At 39.7% G+C, this 24217-nt stretch overlaps 1 protein-coding gene across 1 annotated transcript in view; it reads right to left on the bottom strand.

Annotated features, from left to right (window-relative positions):
* The window catches only part of ZNF106 (zinc finger protein 106), a 61995-nt gene that overhangs the window by 6360 nt on the left and 31418 nt on the right, over positions 1–24217 (bottom strand). The window contains exons 5-18 of the mRNA XM_012649330.1: positions 19504–21684; positions 17833–18463; positions 16506–16575; positions 14872–15026; positions 14241–14301; positions 13415–13756; positions 11228–12008; positions 10812–10867; positions 9719–9864; positions 8192–8326; positions 4225–4341; positions 1623–1814; positions 1104–1166; positions 297–416 (exon numbers count right to left, since the gene is read on the bottom strand). Of these exons, the coding sequence (XP_012504784.1) occupies positions 297–416; positions 1104–1166; positions 1623–1814; positions 4225–4341; positions 8192–8326; positions 9719–9864; positions 10812–10867; positions 11228–12008; positions 13415–13756; positions 14241–14301; positions 14872–15026; positions 16506–16575; positions 17833–18463; positions 19504–21684 (5050 nt within the window). The remainder of the gene's footprint in view (positions 1–296; positions 417–1103; positions 1167–1622; positions 1815–4224; positions 4342–8191; positions 8327–9718; positions 9865–10811; positions 10868–11227; positions 12009–13414; positions 13757–14240; positions 14302–14871; positions 15027–16505; positions 16576–17832; positions 18464–19503; positions 21685–24217) is intronic.

Below are 24217 nucleotides of genomic sequence, written 5' to 3' on the forward strand. Positions count from 1 at the left end.
GTATCAAAGTCTCAAACTTGAAGGTGCACACGAGGAGAACTAGATAAGTTTTAAGACACTGCAGTTGCTCTGCAGAAACCACTTAAGTTTTGATGCCCATGAGCCAGACCAAATATCTCAGAGCAGTGTTTCTGCGAGCGTAGTTCATGGGCCAGCTGTTCCATAATTATCTAGAGGGCTGTGAAAATGCAGATTCCTCGGTTCTACTCCGGCCTTACTGTATCCAAAATCGATACCAAACCTAAACAGACAATCTCCCCAAATCACTGACGCAAAATAGTGGATCTAAATCCTACCTGTAATTCATAGACTCGAACAAATTTATCCAGGCAAGCAGTCACCATCACTTTTCCTAGGATATTCACCACAGTCACTGCATGATTGTGGCCTTTGTAGATCCGTACAAGCTCACCAGTCTACGTCAGAAGAGAGGTCAGAGTCACTAGGGTGACTTTCAAGATTCCTTCCTACTTAGGATTCTATAATTCTAAGAGGCATAATTCTGAGGCTTCCCGTACACACATGTAGCTGTACTAATTTGAACAGCTGACAGACTCCCACAAGCATTTGTTACATAGGATATATCCTGATGGGGACAACTTAATGTCACAGAAAGAGAAGGGCCACAATTCTATCTGTATGTATTTTATAGCCTTCTAAGTACTTTCACTTTTGTCATTTCACTGGATCTAGACAAATCCATCAGGTGGGATGATGCCTGGGTTTATAGACTAGGAACTGAGCTTCAGAGAGCTGCCTTCTATGACCTGGGAGCAATCTCAGCTGTTTTTCTTTGTTCTATTTTAACTATTAATACACATCATATCCACTTTATGCAAGTCTCAGCTGCTCAATTCATCTCAAATTTAAATAAGGCATTCAAACTAAACCTTACATAAACTTTTGAGTCCGTCCCCTATTAAAAATTTTGTTGAGGTCAGAATTTCTATGTTGTTCTTTATTATCTAAGAGTATATGCACGGGAATTATTAATCCTTTCACTAGACAAAGGGCTTGATTTAAACTGCAAGAGATCTGAGGAAACCTTCAAACTTTAACCCCCATTTTCTTCAAGATTTCTTTATGCTACCAACATAGCTTACGTGAATATTGTGGGCATGGACGGACTGGTCACTGGAGCCACTGAACACAAGGTCATTCACCACCTTAAAGCAAAACATTCAATGAGTCAGATTCTGCACAAGATTCTCAGTTTCCTCTATTACTTGTAACATATGTTGGCAAGTTCTAATTTCCATCCTATTCTGAGATAAGCACGAACTAGGTATAAAACAAGTTTCTCAAACAAATTTTCTCAGCTGAAACTTACACCCTCCCACCAAACACTCTGATGAACTGACAATGTATTACTCGGTCTGTTACCTCTCCAGAATGATTTGCCTAGAAGGGCATTAGAGTATACTGATACTCTATAATATAATACATTCTTATTGCTTCTCAAATAAAAGTACATCACTTGGTAATCCAGGCATAAAAAAAAAGTTTGTAATCTCCTTGCTCTTTTCAAGATGATGTTCTAAATAACACATTAGACAACAGGGGGAATGCCATTCAAATTGCTTCTATTTGAGACAACTCCTGTTCTCTTACACCATACTTGCCTTCATACAAAGAATGGTTTTGCTATGGCCCTCCAGAGTTCTCAGGAGCAGTCCGTTCCGTGCATCACGTACACTAATGGTACAGTCGTAAGATCCCACAACCAGCAGCTTTCGGGCACCTTCCTGAGCTGTGGCAAGGCAGCTGACTGCCCGAGGGCCATGGCATTCAAAGATCTCGAGTCGTTTGTTGTTCTGGAAAACAAGCCACAGCTATATATAAAAGCAACTCAGCTGGAAGACCTCAAAATCAACTAACCAAAATCACTACCTTGGTACAAACTTTCAATTCTATTACCTGTAGTCAAATTCTCATACCCACACCGTATCCTGAACTTCCCAACCTTTGCTATTATTTCCACTCCAACACTCTTTGCTGTGTTCATGACACCCCCCACCCCTGATCTACTGGGGCAAACCCATATTATGAACTAATTTGTAACTTGCACCCACACCATACTGATCCTTATTATAAACTGGTTCTCTTTTTATGCTTTCACTTCCCTTAAGTTAATGATCATGAAGGATCAACCTTTTTTCCAAACTCCAGTATATTTTCCATGACACAGACCCAGGAATTCTTCTGCTGTTTACTGACATCTAAAATTTGTACGATCTATTTGTCATGCTGTTCCCAAAAAGCTCTACTGTGAGCTACATTCATAGACAACTTCAATAAGAGTCTCAAGTTCTTCACCTTTTTGTTATTCTGATGTTCTTCTGACAACTGGTTCTGTCATCTCATGGTATCATTCAGTGAACTGTAGCAGACTTTATATCAGAGTGGTATGGTCACATCCTGAATCCCAAAACATTCTTTTACCTTAGATTTTAGACTTGTTTCCCTTATGCCTCCATCAGTCTTGTTAAGTCTCCCGTATCCCCAGAATCTTTAAAAGCACTTTCGGTGCATGCATAGAGTAAAAGCTCTCACAAACTAAGCAGAAAGCAGCAGCGAGGGGCGTCCAGAGCTGAGCAATGATCTCAGCCACCTGAAGTGCTGGGGGACAGATTGGAGTTCAGGACCAGATGGTTGCTAGGCCTTGGTAAACAATCCTGGCTTTCTGTCGAGACCCCAGAGGGACTACATTCTTAGAGTATGGGCAAAGCAGAAAAAGCTCAGCCCTAACCTTCAAACGTCATCTCTACACAGAGATTCTCAAATCTCTGTCTCTAGGTCCATCTTTGCCAGGGCTCCTTAACCATTTAAAGAACTTTTCCATTTGAGTTTCTTACCATCATCATGCCTCAAGTCTTGCTCCTAATTTCTATCTACCTCTGATAACATGAATGAATTTCACATAAGAGAATTAGGTAATTATCAATTTTTATCTCTCAAAATACTTCTAATTTATTCTCTTGTCCCCATTTCTATTGCCCTAATCCAATCTAATCAGGCTGATGGCACTTGTTTGCATCTAGAATGCAAAAATCTTCATTAATTACCCTTCTGTGGTGTATTCGTACCAAGTGGACCTAATAACTTGGCACTTAATTCATGTAGGTGCCAGATTCTTCCAACTTGATTTTTATGTTTCTTATAGGCAGAAAGCATGACACAGTTTATTGTATACCTTATAGCACTGTCAGCTAGCATGTACCGTATAAATGATACTGTAATTGCAAACATCCTAACATACTGTTAGAAAATGCCTAGGGGATATGGCACTACAGCTAATTGGTAACAAAACTATCAATGCCACTTCTTAGATCAGCAGTCCCCAACCTTTTTGGCACCAGGGATCGGTTTCATAGAAACCAATTTTTTTTCTGAGGAGAGTCGGGGGTAGGCAGGTGTGCAGGGAAGGTGGCGCTCAGGCAGTGATGCCAGCGATGGGGAGCGGCTATACACACGGATGAAGCTTCGTTCACCCTGTACTGGTCTGTGGCCTTAGTCTAACCTTTCACATCAGCTTCCACTACAAGACCTACTAAATGGTTTCCCTGCCTCTGCTAATACCAATTTTTTCCCAGTCTCATCAACACCACAGCGACTTTTTCTAAAATACAAATTGGATCATGGCTCTCATACTTTAAAGCCTACAAGATGAAGTTCAAATACCTTAACAAAGCACTTTGGGTCAGCAAGGACTTCCTAAACCTTATCCTGGGGCCTAGCACTTAAGAAATGCTCAACAAAGCTTTGCTCAACAAATAAATTTATCTTTGGGTTAGGGAAAGAACAAGGCCAACAAGGGTGTTAAAGCAAATTTAGCTCCCTTTACAGAATGGGTCACCCTCATGAAACCCCCAATCAGTTCCAAACCACACCAATGTCATACTCAAAGGAATTTAACTTCATTTTTGATGGTGTCATTCTTAAAATGAGATAGACTGGTTTAACCTGTGACTCATTATTTGGCCCCAAATCTTCAGGCTTGGTTTAATTTAGCAGAGTTACATTATGGTTCTGGCACATTTGAGTCTAAACAGACAGAACGGAGGATCTCGTTTCACTTACATCAGAAGGTAACAGTTTTTGAGTAGTGATTAATTGTGTTGCTTCCTCACACAAGAAAACAGGAAAATGTCTGCATGCTACGTCTTCCCATACACACTCATATTATTTTAAGAGGAATGTAGCCTTCTTTTCCCAACCACTAACCTTTATGTTGAAGGTGACCACAGTGCCATTTGCCAGTCCAGCATAGAGAATTCGCCATCTACTATGGAGGCAGAGAACCCGGTCTTCCAGCTGTAATTGCTCCACACTCTCTCGGGTCTGACAAAAGCACACAACATCTAATCAGCAGAGGAGAGTGGCAAATGAGATGCGAAAAACAATTCCTCCTGAAAGCAGAGTTATCTTTTTTTTGTTTTGTTTTGTTTTTTGAGACAGAGTCTTGCTCTGTTACCTGGGCTAGAGTGCTATGGCGTCAGCCTAGCTCACAGCAACCTCAAACTCATGGGCTCAAGCAATCCTCCTGTCTCAGCCTCCCAGAGTGCTAGGATTACAGGCGTGAGCCACCACACCCGGCCTAAAAGCAGAATTTAAAATGATTCTTTTGGGGAAGAAAATGTGGCATCCTCTATTTTGTAGGGAACTATCTTAGATCTTTTTCCTCCTTGAAATATGAGGTCAAAGACTCCCAAACTATAGGTAATAATGAAAACAAATACACATTCTAGTAATGTTATCCATGTTTCTAATTTAGAATGGAGAAATTCTTCAAAGGGCACTATGAGTTGGGTCTTAGATTCTTAAATTAAGTGGCCAAATATAAAAGATAAAGCTGCATCTGACATCTAAAAAGGAAAATTGAGATTACAGTTGCATATCTGATAAATGCATTACGTAAATATGTGCTTTTCTGCAACTGAGTCTCTATGTTCAATGGCTCCCTTCAAACTGGTGCCAGCCTAGCTGGGCCAAAATGACCCAGGAAGCTTTTTAAATACATAGAATCCCAAACTCCAACCCCAATCCCTGAGATTCTAATTCAGTAGGCTCTAGAATCTGTATTTTTAAAACTTTCCCTAGTAAGACAAATGCACACGTAGGTTTTAAGGAGCACTGTTTGATCTGACCTCCAAGAAATTTCTATGAATTTCCCAGAACTGGATTATAGTAGTAAATCTAATTACCTAAAACTGAGAATAGGGCCACTCACATATTAAATGCAAGCTTTGTTGTTTAATTATACTAAGTGACTAAAGGACCAGGTGTAGCTTTTCATGCAGGTTTGGCTACAGATGTTAAAATCAAGATGGTTATAAATGGGTAGGACGGGACAAGCTGTGGGTGTAGGATGAGAAAAGCTGTGGGCTGTCAAATCCTTTGATCTCCTTTCCTACCTTTTCTTTCATACCGAAAAAAGTCAGCCTCTTGAATTATTCAATTTCCTCCCATAAAATTACAAACACAAATGCTACAGATGAAATTGTAAAATACAAAAAAAGACAGTAAATATGCCCAAATATTAAGGTTCATGTTGCCTCCAGTTAACCCATGTGAGATCCTTTGTAACTTTACAGAGAAAATTAAACACTACACGGTAATAAAAAAGGACAAACCATTGGTACATGCACCAATATAGATGAATTACATGGGCCAGGTGCAGTAGCTCATACCTATAATCCCAACAATTTGGGAGGCCAAAACAGGAGGATCACTTGAGGCCAAGAGTTCGAGTCTAGCCTGAGCAACATGGCAAGACCTTGTTTCTACAAAAAATTTAAAAATTAGCCAGGTGTGAGGTGGCATGTACTTGTAATTCCAGCTACTCAGGAGGCTGAAGCAAGAGGATCATTTGAACCCAAGAGTTTGAGGCTGCAATGAGCTATGATTGCACCACTGTCCTCCAGCCTGGGCAACAGAGCAAGGCCCTGCTTCTAAAAAAATTTTTTTTTAATGGTTATGAAATCTTTTACATTAATGTATAGTCCTACTATGCCAAATACTATGTGTTAGAATCTTAAAAATACTGAAAAATCTTTTAAAATCTTTTACTAATTTTAAGAGTCAAAATGGCATTGTGCTTTTCTTTTAATTTGCATTTATTGGCAAGATTACTATTTTCAAAAGTTATTTGTATTTCCTCTTTTTAAGAAACCTATTTCTGGCTTGGCGTGCTGGCTCACACCTGTAATCCTAGCACTCTGGTAGGCCAAGGTTCGAGGTCAAGAGTTTGAGACCAGCCTCAGCAAGAGCAAGACCTTGTCTCTTCTAAAAATAGAAAGAAATTAACCAGGCAACAAAAACTAGAAAAAAATCAGCTGGGCGTGGTGGATGGGCATGGTGGTGCACACCTGTAGTCCCAGTTACTCAGGAGGCTGAGACAGGAGGATCGCTTGAGCCCAGGAGTTTGAGGTTGCTGGGAGCTAGGCTGATGCCATGGCACTCTAGCCAAGGCAATAGAGCAAGACTGTCTCAAAAAAAAAAAAAAAACCAAAAAACCTGTTTCTGTTTTATGCCAATGTATGTATAGAGATTTAAAGGTGCCCAGCCCTAACACAAGCATTTAAAACCATAAATTTCCCTCTCAGCAATGCTTCAGGTGCATCCCACAAATGATACGTTGCATTTTCATTTAGTTCAAGATATTTTCTAATTTCCCTTGTGATTTTTTCTTTGAACCACAGTAATTTAGAAGTATGTTATTTTGTCTTCCTATATTTGGAGATTTCCTAGATTTCTTTTCTTTTTAAATTTTTGTTTTAGAGATGGGGTCTCACTAGGTTGCTCAGGCTGGTCTTGAACTCCTGGCCTCAAGCAATCCTCCTGCCTCGGCCTTCTGAGTAGCTGGGATCACAGGCATGAACCACCCTGCCCAGCTTCTGCTATTGATTTTGTTGTTTTTTTTTTTTTAGAGACAGGGTCTCACTCTGTCACCTAGGCTGGAATGCAGTGGCAAAATCATAGCTCACTGCAGCCGTGAACTCCTATTCTCAAACAATCTTCCCACCTCACTCTCTGAAGTAGCTGGGATTACAGGTGTGCACCATCATGCCCAGCCACTAAAGTGTGCCTCTTATAAACACCACAGATTTTGATGTTACCTTGTTAATTTCTGCCTTTTAGTGCTAGTTTATTCACATTTAATTATGAAATATGGGTAGATTTAGGTCTCCAATTTGCTATTTGCTTTCTACTTTTTTCATTTTTATTCCTCTATTCTTCCTTCTACCTTGTGTAAAATATTCTTTCAGTATGCCATTTTAATTCCTCAATTGAATTTTTAAGCTCTATTTCTTTGCATTGTTCTTTCAGTGATTGCTCTAGGGCAGTCTTTCTCAAAGTGTGGTCCCCAGACCAGCAGCATCAGCATCACATAACTTGTTAGAAATGTCAATTCTTAAGCTCTTTCCCAAACCTTTTAGATCGGAAACTCTGGGAGTGAGGACCAATAACACGTGTTTTAACAAATTGTCCAGGTATCCAGATGCAAACTAAAGTTGTGAACCAGTGCTCTAGGGATTACATTTTTAAATTATAACAATCTGGTTCAAGTTAATACTGACTTATTCCCAGTAAAATATAAGAACGCATGCTAGCTTGGTTCCCAGTAAAATATAAGAACCTATACAACTCCATTCCCTCCTCTATGTTCCTGTTATCATATATATTCCATCTATATATGTCATAAACCTAATGATAGTACTATAAATTTTGATTCATAGTTATCTTTTAAAGAAATTACGAACATATTGTATATAATTTGTAATGCAATTTTCTCTCATTTCTTTCAATGCATTTAGGTTTAAAACACTCTCAGAGGAGATATCCACTTCTAATTCTGCAAGTTTAAAAATTTTAAACATTTTACTCTTCATTCTACCCAGGATTAATTTTGGCATATGATGTGAGTAATATTTGTGGAAAAGACCAAGGAAGTTACATCATTAATAGCAGGAAATGAAAAAACACTGGTGGAGAGAGACAGAAAATGTGGTTTATGTCCAAGTGTCATATCTACCTAAGGTTATACCAATGTGCTAAAATAGGTTCAGATGCAAAAATAAGAAAGTCGAATGTGTAGAATGAAGCACCTGCTGCAGTGTCTTCACTCCCCCCATAAATACATCAAAGGCGGCTCAATATTATCACTTTTGATTTCTGTGGACTCACCTACCTTAACGCTATAGCAGCGAATGGTGTGATCACTGGAACCAGTGTAAAGGGCAGCATTCTTCCCAGAAGTCTGAGTAACCAAGAGGCAGTTCACTTTGGAGGTATGGCCCTCAAAGACACCAATACATTTCCGACTCTAAAGTCAAGCACAGACCACATCACTGCTCGTGGGAAATAGAAGGATTAGACAATGTATTCCTCAACAAAAAGAAGCTACAACATTCCTTTCACTGCTGTATCCTCAGTGCCTAGAGTAGAACCTGGAACACAAAAGGTGCTCAGTAGATATTTGTTCACTGACTGCCCAGCAAATAGTCACGTGTACTGAGATACCTGCAACTGTGTGTTAGCTAAGCCATACCAAAAACACTTAGGGCAATTCACTATAAGATAGACCAGAATTTTAATCAATGCTTAGGGCAAGGCTCTACAATATATGGACCAAAGACCTAGCAAATCTAAACTGCAGCTAATTACTCAGAAAAGCCGTGCATTTGATCAGCAGCTTGTGAGAATGCTCCATGGGATTCAAAAATATGCCATGTGCTATCACAAGTCCTAGTGGTCCAAGTGTGGTTTCCTAAGGGACTATCCCAAATGTCATCTCTGTGCACATACTGAGATTTATTTGGAATGTACATATATACATACACACACATCTGGAAAGTTAGAGTTAGACCCAATCCCCTAGATCCTCATATTTCCTGGTACCATTTCCTTCTTTCAATCATTCCCATTACTCCTCATATCATTAGGCTAAGGGAACCTACATCTCTGTTGTGTATAGCAAACACATTTTCCTGGTTCATCACATAAGTTTTTAATTTTCACGGACTGCAGCAATTTTAAATACTTTCATGGTGTTTGTTCAGACAACATAATGTTCCTAAAGTTTCTTGGCTATTGTTGTTGATAAACTGAATTAGTTTGACATATATCAAATTCAAAACTCAAAAGTTCATTCTTTTGAGAATAAACATCAAATTACTCTAAGTGTGAGGTAGTAGAAAAGTATTGCCCTCCTTAATAATTTGGATTCTGTAATTATCAGGGAAAAATGCCTCCTCTAATACTTCTCCAGTATTCATTCCATCCCTCCTCTATTATGTAGCTGTTATGCAACTGACCCCATCACCAGCTCCAGGGGCAGGATCTGACTGGCCCAAGCCTATTAGTATAATCCCATCCTCCTCTGCCACCGGTGACTGTTCACAGAATAAAACACAGAACCCTTTTCTGGCAGTGGGAGGGAAGAGAAACTCCAGTGGCTCCTGACATCTACCTTGTGAGCAGAAAGGGAACCAGCTTGTAGGAAGAGGTGACATCAGAGAAGGCAGAGTAGAGAGACAAAAAGAAATTAAGTCCCCAGCGACCCTGCTAAGCTGCTGGAACAAATGCATCTAAAGTTAGTCTAAAGCCCACCCCTACCTACGGATAGCCAATAAATTCCCTTTATTGTTTAAGACAGTATGAACTAGATTGTCTAAAATCTGCAACCAAAAACATTAAAAATGTCACATCAACTTACCACCAGATTATAAACTCGGACAGTTTTATCTGCAGAACAGGTATATAATAAGTTCCCAAATATCTGAATTGCATTCACTGCAGCTTGGTGCCCCTCAAAGTTTCCTTCTGTGGGTTCATCATCATCTCCTGGCTCTGAAGATATTTCTAGAAACAAGAACAAATTTCAGAGACATGGCTACTAGAGTCTGAAAAGATACTAAAAAAAATCAAAACCATTACCCACAGTATAGTAGTCCCTGGATTAAATCAAAAGATCTCCTTAAAACTTAGTTCCCCTAGCAGAATACCACAGTTTTCCTTAAAGATCTTCACCATGAAGATTCCATAATAAGAGAAGGCAGGTTAAGCCTTTCACTTAGGAAAAAGACAGTCATAATGAGCTTTTGCATGTTACTTGGAAGGTACCAATCTCTCCCCTATACCATCTTCCTTGCTTCCAAACAGTTATTTCTTTTGAGTAAGGGATAGCAGTTTCCTCCTTTTTTTTGAGACAGAGTCTCACTCTCTTGCCTGAGCTAGAGTGCCATGGTGTCAGTCAAGCTCACAGCAACCTCAAACTCCTGGGCTCAAGCGATCCTCCTGCCTTAGTCTCCTGAGTAGCTGGGACTACAGGCACTCACCACAACACCTGGCTAATTTTTTGTTTCTATTTTTAGTTGCCTGGCTAATTTCTTTCTATTTTTAGTAGAGACAGGGTCTCGCTCTTGCTCAGGCTAGTCTCGAACTCCTGACCTCAAGCGATCCTCCCACCTCGGCCTCCCAGAGTGCTAGGATAACAGGTGTGAGCCACCGTGCCGGCCAAGCAGTTTCTTTTCAAAGCAAAAATCCCCAGAACCAGTGAAACCTTAATACTAATTAGTTGAACAGATAAGGGAGCCAGATAACAGAGATGAGAGTAAGTAACTGAAAAGGCCAGAATTTGAGGTTTTAGGGATACTGGAAGTGCTGATCAAGGCAATCCTCTGGTGACAAACCCCTCCCCTGTCTCCTATTCTATAAACATATTTAAGTAGATTTAAACCCTGGCTCCAATATTTACAGGCCTTATTTTCTTCCTGTGGTTAATTTAAATAAAACTGAACAACCAATACCTGAAGAGTTCTTTGATCCTTTTATGGAAGAGATCACAGTCTGAGTTTCTGCCACACTACAAAATAACAGCAAAAGTCTTCTTAGCATCTATATGAAAAGGACGGGTAGTAAAACTAAAAATTTCCTGACTCAAAGGGTTTTTCTAAACAATGGGCAAAGAAGTAACATAAGAGATCAGTTTTTCCACCTGAAATTTCTATATGAAGGAAAATAAAAGCAGAGTATTTACAACATAGTCAAGAGAAAGCAGAAAATCTCTACTGCCAAGGTTTCATTCTTCCATATCCATAACCCCTACTGTTTTCACTAAATTCTGATTTTTAAACAAATTCTGACTCAGAACTGAAAGTTTTATTTAAAAAAAAATATAAGATCGGTGAAAGCTGTTTTGATAGGACCAATACAAGATCCTTACCTTACAGGGATGCCATCCTTATAGCGAGTGCCAATCTCACTGGTAGAGCTTACTTCATCACAACCGGAACGAGAAGTCTCCACGGGGTTTTGCTCTGCAGAGGTCCAAATATCCTTTTTAGATGGGCTGTCTGGTTTCTCTTCTCCAGATTCAGAAGAATCAATGGCTACGACTTCTAGCTGAGGATTAGGAATTTCTAGGACTTCCAGAGACGAGTCACTATCCGGCTCATCTCTGACACTCTCTTGCTCCCGGCCAGTCCTGCTATCTTCCCAAGTGGAGGTTGTTACTTTCCCCCCTTTAGTTAACTTTCCAATTTTTACTTTCCTTACAGGTTTAGCAGTGAATACATCCTGTTCAGTGTCACTATTCTCAGGAACATGGGCAGCCCGCAGAGTTTTCTTCTTCCGAAGTTTCTTTTTTTTCTTATTTCCCCTAGTTTCAGCTGAAGTCAGAGTGGATTCTGCCTGTTGCTCAGGCTGGTCAGGTGGAGAGTGGGGTTCCTTCTCCAAAGGGGTTTCCGAAGCAAAAGATAACCTTAGGAAAGAACTAGTACAGGCTTCAGACCCACTGTTGACTCTGGTTGGCTTTTCACCTTCTTTATTTATGCTAGGAAGACCAGTCGGTTGGGATGAGGGAGAGTTTTCTCTGTTTCTGGTATTCCCTTGCTCCACAGAAAACTTCAGTTCTTGGCTAGGCTCATGGAAACTTCCTGTTAGCTCTGATAAGGACAATGTAGCACTGAAGACTGGATAAACTGGACAACTGTCACTGATCTCTCCTGAATTGAGAAGAATAACATTATTGCATCTTCTTTTGTGTTTGCTGTTTATACTTGCAAACTGCAAATTATTTATCACTGATTAAGACTCTACTAAATGTTTCAATGATGCGTTCACAAAACCACAACTGTTACAGCTATTATCCCACCCTGCAGTTTCCCATACCCTACACACATTCCTGTTACAGCACTTACTCCCCTTTGCCTTGTATTAATCTCACAGATAACATGCAACAAAAGCTCCTTGTCAGCAGGAACTGTGTCTATCAATCTTTTTTCTTATTTTAAATGTCCACATATTTAACAGTATGTTTTATTCTTAGCAGACACTTACATATCTACTTAGGTGATGTGCTTTTATTTCTTATAAGTTTTCACTTTACATTTTGCCCACACTCATCCAATTTAGATACACATTAGTAGTTAAAAAGTCAGCTGACTTAACTAAGTCAAAGGAAATGGACCTTTTTATCTCACATCTAGGTATTTAAACTGATGAAATAATCACACAAGAACTCAAAGATGTATACAATGTAGTGTTGTACAAAATATGAAAAAAGTGGGAAAAACTAAATATTCAAAAAAGGTTTATTATATATTGTACATCCAGATTATGCAACTATTCACATATTATGCAACTAGCAAAATAAAATATTTTAGATGAATTATGTTTATGACACAGGAAAATGATCATGATATATTAAATGAAAAAGTCAGGTTATAATAGACTATGATTTCTCCGTTGTACAAAGTCTACAAGTAAACATACAACACTTAATGATTTAAGAAAGACTGAAACAATATACAGGGTGTCCAAAAAATTGCCATACACAGGGAAAATGGGAAATTGTAGCTAAATGCTAACCAGATGTTATTTCATAAAAACAGGAAAAACCTTGGCCATTTCTGAAAACCACCCAAGTTCCTATTACATGATTTCAAACCCCAGAGCCGTCTGCCTTCCATCATTTGATACCTGTCTCTCAGGCTTATATTAATCCTGACTTGTATTTGAGATGATAAAGACAGTTAAGCACTAAGAAATTCAGAGGACATACCTCATCTAGAAAATTGGCTGAACAACTTTAACCCCATTTATCTCACAAAACCAGATAAATTCTGCACCTATCCTAAATAAATGGAACCTTTTAGGTGTTAATACAAAGTCAACTCAGTAATTCTAAATCAGGGAAAATTAGAGAAAAATTAGAAATATTTAAATTTCCATATTATAAAATATAATAAAATAATATTATGAAATAATCCTCCTGTCTGAAGGGAATTTCTATGAAAAATTAATTATAATTACGTTAGCTTTAATGGGCAAGTATGGCTTTACATCACAGATATAAAACTGCCCTAGTCCCACTACAGGATGCTCTTAACCCAGAGGAAAGCTTACATACTATTAGCTTGCAGTAATTCCTTGGACACATTGCAAGCAGAGCCTTGTGACACAGCATTCACATTCTCATCTTGTTCGGGAGACATGGGCTCTTGTTTAATCTGAACTGATGAGTCTGGAGCAGGGGCACTGCCATGGGCTTGGAAAGTAGGAGATGTGGTTACTTGAAGAGAGGCTCCAGTGGTTAATGGAGACACGTGGGAAGATGGAGGCTCCAGAAAAACGGGGAAAAAGGGAGTAGGCAGCAGTGTGACCTCAGCAGATGTTTGAGATCTACTGTTCCTTTGTTCTTGTGTGAGGCTACAGGGAACTTGGTCTGGGTGCTCAGAAGGTTCATATGTTTCTAGAATGAGAAACATACATACATACAAATGGAAAAATGTTATCTGAAAAGTCACTTGTTTCTGACCCAACCTGTAGTTTTAAAGATTAGAAGAGGATTTTAAATTAGGATATTTTCTCATAACACTTCAAAACAGAATGTCATATAACCTATACAACCACCAAGGGTACACACCACTGCAACATTCTAATTTGTCAAATTTTAACTGACTTATCTAAAGTTATGTAGGTTACTAATGGAAGAGTAAAGATTTGAACCCAGGTCTTTTGATTCCTAACCCAAAGCTCTTTCTATTAACATACTGTTTCCATTGCTAAGAATCTTTGGGATGTACAGTCCATAGCCCTTTCTATAGAAGTATGAAACCAATGAGACATGAGAGAAATCATACGACCTTTCCATGACTACTTTTCATTCCCCTCTAAAGAGAACAAAAAAGTAACAAGCTATAGAGGGCCCAAACCATCAGATGCCCTCTGAATACCTTGTAGTCCCTGTAGAATCTGAATTCTATGGGTCCTCAGTGCACTCATCTCCATAGTTATCTAAAAATAAAGTATTTTGTTAAGCATTTTGAAATCCAACTTGTAGGGTCCCCCCGCAATTCCTCCCGCTTTCTTTCTGTGTCTTGACCGAAAAATCACAGAGCACCTTTACTGCTCTATGACTCAGCCAACTGGAGGTTTTTCCCAGAAGATCTGAACCCAAACCAAGGCCTCGATCATTCCAAGGCACTGATAAAGGTATCGAGGTTTTTGCCCAAAACACTGAAAGAAAGTAGCCCTAGGCCCTAATCTAAATTCCTTCATAAAAACTCCACATCCTGACCCCCTTGCTGTGGACACACCTAGAGAGAACTCCCCTTTCTCACTGTCCACTGCAGCCCACTCTGCTGCTGCAGCCGTTCTGTAAATGCGTTCCTCTAATAAATGCTTTGGACTGATCACCCTGGCATTTAGTGCTTCTTCTTTGGAATCCTGACCAGCCCCATCTCAGGATGGTTTGGGGCACTCCCTTGTGGGAACTTTCCTGCTGCTGCTTTTGGGGCAACTCCAGTCACAGGGTTCAAACTTCAGAGATGATCTATTTTCACTAAACCTTCCACATGCCGTTACCTGCTGCTTGAGCATAAGTAGCCTTTGAACTTCAACATAAGCTGTCTGGAGTGCTGCACGGGCTTGCAGAAGATTGTTATCCATGCACTGCAATGACTTACTTAGTTCTTCTTCCCTCAAAGAAATATTCAGCAGCTGGTCAACCTGAGAACGTTCTGCCGAAAGAAACCATAAGGAGGTTCAATTTAATTCTGGAGACTTCCTTTAAGAACACAGCTCCTCAGAATACTGAACTACACCAATTATTTTGGACAAGCCTTAATTTTCTTCTCAACAGGTCACTGGAGACTCATCAGATCTCACAAAACATGAAGTCAAACCCGATGATGCTAGAAACCAAAAGAATTGGTAAGATGGAGGTGTCTCACAGGTTCCAGTGCACCGTCACATCATACCATCTTGCCTAATCATCATCTTCCACTACGAACTTTCCAGGTAAAATCTCTGTCCTATGCAAATCAGTTGTTCTAGGTTTCATTTCCCACTCTTCCTTTACCTACCACCCTCTTCACCCAGGGCTTTTGCTTAGGTTGGGCCTCAGACCTATACTGTTTGCACTCTCCTCCCAATCTGTATTTTTCTAATCTGTTAGCTTAAAATAGTTCTTCTAATAGGCTTCCTGAAGAAAACATAGCTTCGAAATAGTACACTTAACTTACTTTAAATAAAATGTTCTACCTCGTGTATTTATCATCATTATGTTTGTCTCTTTCCCATTCAATATGCCAAGACCTCTCCCCTACAGACCCACAAATCCAACTATCAACTAGGATATCCTCTACCAAGGTCATTTAAATCAAAGGTTCCATAAGGGAACTCATCATCTTTCTCTACCCTCAACTTGCTCCTTTCATGGAGTTTTCCAGCTCTACAAATGACCATCATCCAGCTGGTCTCCCTAGCCAGAAACTGGGGTCGTCCTTGACTTCTCCCTTATCCAACACCTCCACTCACCCATGGTTCATCAATCACTTCCTGCACTAGCCCTTATACCAGAATTGGGCTAGAGGCAATGAAAAGCAAGAGTCACAGAAATGTACTGGTGAGAGAGCAATGCTAATAATCTCTCCTTAATTAACTTTAGAAAATCAACCAAGATGCCTCAAAAACACAAAATGAGAGAAATAGCTATAAATGGCCATGAGAGACAACATTTTACTAAATGGCCTGTTCCTTTACATCCCATTGATGAGGCTCAATGAAACTTTCTGGCTTTATATTGTCCAAGAGATATATTAGCTTTAGCTTACAGGTCTATGTGGTATCATATATTTCTTCCATAGTTGTAACTGGGTGTAGTAGGAAATCAATTTTCTCTGCCCTTAAGCAAGACAATAATGTTAAAAAATAATAAATGGATGATTACTGTTTGATAACCACAAGCTATGCTCTGTGTGTTGTAAAAAAGCTGGCGGGGCACAGTGGCTCACGCCTATAATCCCAGAACTTTGGGAGGCCCGAGCAGGAGGATCACTTGAGGCCAGGAGTTTGAGGCTGCAATAAGCTATGATGGCACCATTGCACTCCACTCTGACTGACAGAGCAAGACCTTGTCTCCAAAAAAAAAAATTGTCGTAAAAAACTTGAATTGATATAAGAACAACTTCTTTCTACCAGAGTATTCTGCACCATACCTTTCTTTCCTTTAATTTTCCTTCTTTTGTTTTTTCTCTCAAGACTTGGGAGTTCAGGAGAAGATCCATCCTTAGGGGATAAAGAAAACTGAGTATTAAATATAAATAGGTAAAGGCCATTATCTAAGAGGGGAAAAAGGAATCAATTCTAAAATAGTCATAATATTGTTCTTCACTATTGCTACCATCTCCAACAAGACAGTAGGAGTCTAATACACATAGTATAAGCTCAAATTTTAGTTGAATGAATGTATCTGACAAAAAAAGGGGGAAAAAAAGGAATCCAAAGTCAAGTCCTTTCCTAGCAGTGGTAAAGCCCATAGAGCTGAGGCAAAGCATTCTACCTTGGTGAAGTAGGGCACAGGTAGAAGTATGGACAAAGCCAGTAATATATACACCTGACTTCATTTTGGCATAGTACTACTTTAAATTTCAGCAAGTAAAACCTTTACAACAAAAAGCTAAACAGTCTATGAGACAAGCTCCAAGATTAATTAGCTTAGTCATAGGACAATCTCTCAGCTTTTAAGTGTACTTCAAATCATCCAACAATAACCACTACATAGTGTCTAGCTCAAAGGAGCAGAGCTGGAATTTGAAGTAGGTCTATAACCTATGCCCTTATCTATTGTTTATAGCCTTAGTATTAAAGGAAAGAGCCCATTTTCTCACGGTGCCAGACACCAGACTATATCATCACCCACAACTCTTTCTTTTCAAAAAGGAATCTTGAGAGGGTTAAGCAATATTAGCAAAAGAAATGCCAGAAAAGCAGAAGTGGTATCAGTGAAAGAAAAGATTCTTGAAGGCCAGGCTGGGTAACTGAAGGACGAAAGATAGAGTAACACAGACTAAAAATATTTCTATACTATGCTCATATATATGCACTCTAGTAGTATTAAAACAACCTAGTGTTAAGCCCAGCATTTCTAGATCCAATAATCATACATGCCCTACAAATCAACAGCAGAATGCTTCTTCATTAGCAGTATAGAACGCACCTATCAAAACAGATTAAGTTACAGCTGAAGATGTGACTTATCCTTGGTCAGGTGATACAAAGAATCATTAGCTTGGAGACTAATTTTAGAGATGACTTCATATTTTCCTGGTACTGTACGTTCGAATTAGATTACATCTAATTCAGTAGAATTACTCAGTGAAAGAAACAAGTTTGATGAAAGTAAGAGCCTTCCGATTCTTCTATTCCAGAGTTGAGAACCACAATCCCAGATACTCAAGAAAAGTTAAACACGGAAACCTTTCTTATAAACAACCAAGTTGCCACATGGGATATTCGACAAAAATCACAGGGAATCATACTCACTCCAGTGGCTCTTCGTTTCTTTCTAATACTTTGGCCATCATTTTGTTCAGCACCAGAGGTACAGCTACTATCTGTGGCTGCATCCCCTAAACTGGAGATTGCAAGGGCTGAGGATGCATTTGAAGATAGAGAGGTTCCTTCTCCATTACTCTCCTGGGCATTCTGATTGTCTGAAGGTGGTGAAGTCCTCTCCCGGTTCAGGTCTTTTGCTGAATGCATCAAAGGTATCATACAGTCAGAGGGTAACTGTGTACTGTGTCGCCTTCGGGTAGCAACATTTTCAGCCCTTTCACCTGTTCTGAGGGAGGCAGCCAGAGGTGTCACTTCCTGTTTAAGGTGCATGGCAGCTTTTTGATTCTGTGCAGCCCTCAATGAGTTACTAGGTGAAACTAGATGCTGGGGTTCATTTTCTTTGCCTGTGCCCTCCTCACTGAAGAAGCTATACACAGAGGGAGCCCTATCCATGATCACGCTGCTCTCAGAAAGGCTTCGCTTTCTTGCCAATCCAGAGGATGAGGAAATGGAAACACCTTCCCATTGGAATCCTTCTAAGTTGGACAGATCAGGCTCCCCATCCAAATCCAAGACTTCTTGTTCATTCTGAACCAGAGGCACCATTTCTATGCCAAACCTTAAGCAAGAAAGAAAACACAAAAGCATACATGACACATGGTTGGGAGGGGGTGCCATTTTAATGTGCCAGGCTCTGTCCACCACTGAGGTTCCTGTCCTCAAGGAGCTCACAGTCTAACAAGTGATCCAGATATTAAAGTAAATATGTTATAATGTGATAAGTACTACATTAGAGACTTTATATACAGCTATGAAAATACATTGGAGGGAATAAAAATTGAGGGTTTATTTCATATGGAGCTCTAAATCTATAATAAATACAGTACGTAACTTTTAAAAGCAAACAAACCAAAACAAACAAAAACTTCTATCAAGCACTTACAAATGCCAGGCACTATGCTAAGAGCTTCTGTTGAGCACTTACAAATGCTAGGCACTTATAATTTCAAGTACTACTCACAAGGTGTGAGAAAGGAAAAGGGGGCAAAATAAATCCATTATTTCAATGAGGACAGAAATGTCCCCTAAGCCTGGAGGCCCGTATCTTACAATGCAGCAGAACCGTGATGCTCAAGTAGCAAACCTATGTTGAACACTGCTTTACCATTCGAAAAGTCTAGTATCTCAACGTAAGATGAGTAGCCAAAACATTAGAAAAGTGTTTAAGAGAAAGCATTTTGTGGTAACTATTCACAAGTTCTAAGTAAAAGGTAATGAGAAGTTATACTTAAGAGTTGTACTAGTCCTTCCAAAATTAAGATCTAGAAAAAGACACAGATTTATAGACATACTTTTTTTATGCAGTCACTTTCTGGCCTCTATAAACCAAAGTGGTGGATTTCTGTTAATTTTTTTTTATGTCCCTGTCTGTTTCTCAAATAGGTGTGCTTCCATTTTAACCTGCATTTTCTACTAGGAATAACTTGATTCCATCTGTCACAGAGTAGTAGTCACTCTTTGATATTAAATCAGACATCTACAATGGATATTTTTGGCAAACATTTAATTAAATGGAACAGGTAGAATTCTCTTGACCAGGGTCAAAGGGTAACTTTTAAAGAAAGCAAAAAAAACCAGATACTGAAAAAAGGCACACACCTGGGTAAGCCTTTGCCCAGCTCTTGCTTTTTCTTGGTTACTTGCTGAATGACTTGTTCCCAGTTGACATTTCTCCGAGAAGCATTTAGAATCTGTCGTAGGGTTGGCTTGAGCCCAGATTCCTTCTCTGTCTCGCTCTTTCGATGACCGCTAATATTGCGGATGCGACGAGCACTATTGAGGTTTGGTTCTGGGAGGTGTGCTCCAGTTTTGCTCTTCAAACTAATGTGCCGCGTTAGATCTCTCTGGAGTGAGGCAGGAAAGCCAAGTTTACTCAGTTCAGGCAGGAGAGAGCCTGAGGGCTGACTGGTATCGCTTTTTTGAAGCTCTGCATCCAAGCTAGTACTCTCGAAGCCGTCTGTTTCATAAGTTACATGAGATTTACCAGAGTCACTAACCTGTGCATCTTCTAGAGAGGTTTTCAAGTCTAGCAGTAAGCTGGGTTGGGCACTGGATGCAGATGTCATTTGTAACTCAGACTCTTTCTGGTGAGCTGTGGAATTACATGGGGAAATGGATAGTTTTCTTGATGTTTTCAGGATTTGGTCATCTCCCTCTTTCTCATCGGCAGTACGAGTGCTGCAGGATAAAACTTCTGTAGTTGCAGAACCCAGGGTTCCAATTTTTGTTCCATGTTCTTCGGTGTCAGATGTCTCTCCATCACTTTCATCTTCTAATGCATGTACTTGAAATTTAATTTTCAAAGATCCTTTTTCAGATTCTTCCACATTCCTACTTGCTTTTGCATAGTTCCTGGTCCTTTTACAAGTGTTAAGAAGTGGATTTTGCAATGACTCATGACACTGTAGCACCTCTTTGGCTTTTCGTAACGTATCATTTAAACTATCATCAGATTCCTTTTGAGCGCCAAATGTACTTTTATTGCCTTTTAGAACACGAGGACATGAACTTCGCAATTTGGATATGTAAGAAGAACCATGGTTATCTTCCACAGTGAGTTTGTTCAAGGGATCTGAATGTTCTCCAAGGAAAAAAGAATTCGTTTTGGTGTTTTTTGAGGGATTCTTTGAATCTTGCTTTTGAGGAAATGATTTAGTGGCTGGAACCGGAAGGAGTGGGGATTTCAGTGACGGCATCCTAGCTGAGTTATGCTCTTGTTCAGGTTTCTCTGTAATGGGGAAATCTCTCACCACCTCATAGGAAGCAGCGCAGTCAGAAGTGGCTTTGTGATTTAGAGATCCAGGATGTATTTCTTTTTGTGCTTTGAGTGTTCGGGAATTGTTTGTCTCATCAGTTTGAGGTTCTTGTGTTCCTGGTGTTATCAAGCTAAAATCAAAGAAAGGCTTATCTGTCATTTCTGACTTGTTACCAGTGACTTCTTTTAATCCTGATTGTAAATCCAGAGTCTTCTGGGAAGGGTACGGAGTCCAGCGTCGGGGCTTTTCCCTTGCCATATTGCCATTCTTTCCACTAACTTTGGAAGCTACAGTGTCTGTCTGTTTAGTGCTTTGGCTTTCCGGCTGCTCAAAATTAAAGTCAAGTAAACCTTCTGAAGGAAATTTATCACTTGTAAATCCTTCAGAAGGACCTCTACATGTGGCAACTGTACCAACTTTGTCATTTTCTTTCCGCTGCCAATTATATCTCTGTTGATTGTATTTGCTTGACTTTTTCTTGTTCCATAGCATAGTCATGTCTTCCATTTGACAGTTAGAATTTCTGTTTCTGCCTGGTTGAAATTTGTCTCCAGGGCCACTGTAATTCCAACTATTTGTACTACGTACACTGGATTTCCAGTTTCCGTTATTGTTGTTCATATGCCAACTGGAAAAGCCACCTGTTCCTTCAGAATGCCAACTGGAATTCCTTCCTGTACCATTATGATTCCAATCTACCATTCCACCATTTGAATGCCAACCACCTCCAGAATTACTATGGTTGTGAAACCAAGAGGAGGAGCCTCCTGCAACACCCTTATGCCACCCAGAACATCCTCTTAGTCCACCACTACTCCTCAAAGAATGCGGAAAGCTGTTTTTCCTAGTATTATTAAAGCCATCTTTCTCCCATTTCCAATCCCGCTGTGGAGGTCCACGATGATGCCATGCTGGCTGACTGTAATTCTCTCTGTCTTGGTAAGGAATTCGGTCTTCTCGTCTCCATTGGGGTCGCCTGTCATCGGAGTTTATTTCTTGGCTGCTACTGGAAGGTTCATTTTGTCTGGAAGAAAAACAGTTTTTCATTAGTGAATTAAAGGAATTCTTATGCTTCCTTTAAAGGCATAACCCACCAAACAGCCCCTCTACTTCTTTTCTTTTCTTTTTTTTTTTTTTAAGAGATAGGGTCTCACTCTGTCACCCAAGCTGAAGTGCAGTGGCAAGATCATAGCTCACTGCAGCCTCGAACTCCTGGGTTCAAGTAAAACTCCCACCTCAGCCTCCTGAGTAGCTAGGACTACAGGCACATGCCACCATGCCTGGCTAATATTTCTATTTTTTGCAGACATAGGGCCTCCTTGTGACTCCTGGCCTCAAATGATCCTCCCCACCTTCGCCTCCCAAAGTGTTAGGATTACAGGCATGAGCCACGAAGCCTGGTCCTATTTTTATTTCTAATAGTGGTTGCTTTCATATCTTTAAATGCTACACTTAAACTTATATTTCTCAATTTGCTAAAAATTAAACAATATCTTATTTCCCCTATCACTCAGAAATATTAAAAATTTGACACATTTATATTTTCCTCCCCCTGGGTGGCCTGCTCTCCTTGCTTTCCCTGAGGGGCACTGGGGGCTGCGGTTGGGAGAGAAGGCCTGGCCACAAAAAAATTAAAAACATATATATGTATTATTTTTCCTCCCTTTCTTGGCATGTTCTGGGATTTTGTCCCTATCATCCAATTATTATTTTTATAATATACAGCTTTTTCAAAATAAGGACAATTTATATACGTGTGTGTGTATAATTTTTTTTTTTTTTTTTTTTACAGGGTCTTGCTCTGTTTCCTGGGGTAGAGTGCAGTGGCATCATCAGAGCTCACTGCAACCTCAAACTTCTAGGCTCAAGCAGTCCTCCTGCCTCAGCCTCCTGAGTAGCTGGGACTACAGGCATGTGCCACCATGCCCGGCTAATTTTTAAAAATGTTTTGTTTCTGACACTTGCTCCTGTTCTCATGGGAAAAAAGGAAAAGAAAGAAAAGAAAAAAGAATGTTTTGTAGAGATGGGGGTCTCACTATGTTGCTCAGGCTTGAAACTCTTGGCCTTAAGTGATCCTCCCGCCTCATCCTCCCAAAATGCTAGGATTACAGGTGTGAGCCACCACACCTGGCCAGAGCAATTATATTTTGTAGCTATGGTTAGTTATCATAGCTAATACAATTTTATGTTCAGCTCCCTTTAATACTATAATTTTTCCAGTTGTAGGTTATTTCTGAAAAATTCAGTTTCTTAACCTATTTTACATGATGAGATTATACTTTACATGGTTACTTTCATTAATAAACCCTTTATCAAGCACTAATTCAATGATTGTTAGTGGTACAAGAAAACTTTAATGTATAGTTCCTGTTAATGAAGGGCTTAGAACACAGCTGAGGAAATAAGGTCACGAACAGCAGTAAAATGGCACATATCAAGTAAGTAGCACCCACAGTAAGTACTACAAGGAGCTCCACGAACTGGAGGTTTTTATAAAGAAGCTACAGCTGTTTGAACTATTCGTGTTACACACAGAGTCCAAAGAAATGTAAATTTAAGTAAACTTCACAGCTATAGGTGTGAAAACCACTTCCTCTACAAACTGCCTATGGTGTGCCTGGTATGATGCATGTGGTAGGTGCTCAAAATATTGAGTAAGAGTAGCTAAAATTTACTGAGTATCTACTGTTCAGGTATTCAATGCTAAGCACTTTATATAGATTATCTCACTTAATTTTCACAATCCTGAGGCAAGTTGTCTTTTTTTTATTAGCCATTCAAATTTAGCAGGGATGGGGGGGTATTGTGCAAATATTATTATTCCTACTTCTTAGATGAGGAATCAGAGGATTAGAGAGGTTAAGTAACTTGCCTAGAATGAGACAGCCAGAAAGTGGTAGAGCAGAGATTTAAACCTTGGTGGTCTGACTCGAGTCTATATTCCTAACCACTACGCCTTGATAGAATGCAAATCCCAAAACAAAGTTTCTGCAGTTGGGTTCCTTCCTCTGAACTTGACCTAAATCTTAAACTCAGTATTTGCTTTAAAAGCTTTTAATGTCTATAATATTTTGTACACAAATTGGAAGTTCTTCCTTTTTCACAAGATGGAATTAAAAGTTAATTTACCTAAAAGTTCAAACATCCACTCACATTATAAAAATGACAATAATTTCTAAACAGGAGACTCCAAATTCCCAAGTAACAAGTGTTAGTACATAAACTAGCAGAATTTTTTTTTTGGTGACAGGATCTTGCGCTGTCACCCAGGCTAGAGTGCAGTGGCATCATGATAGCTCACTGCAACCTCAAACTCCTGGGCTCAAGTGATCCTCCTGCCTCAGCCTCCCATGTAGCTGGGACTACAGGCATGCACTACTATACCTGGCTATTTTTTCTTTTTTTTTGGTAGAGATGGGGTCTTGCTATGTTACTCAAGCTGGTCTCGAACTCCTGGCTTCCAGTGATCCTCCCACCTTGGCCTCCCAAAGTGCTAGGATTATAGGCATGAGCCACCCTGGCCAGAATTTTTAAAAGTTTACTATGGATCTTTTATT

This window comes from Propithecus coquereli, unplaced genomic scaffold (assembly GCF_000956105.1).
Source record: "Propithecus coquereli isolate 6110/MARCELLA unplaced genomic scaffold, Pcoq_1.0 Scaffold3, whole genome shotgun sequence".
NCBI lineage: Eukaryota > Metazoa > Chordata > Mammalia > Primates > Indriidae > Propithecus > Propithecus coquereli.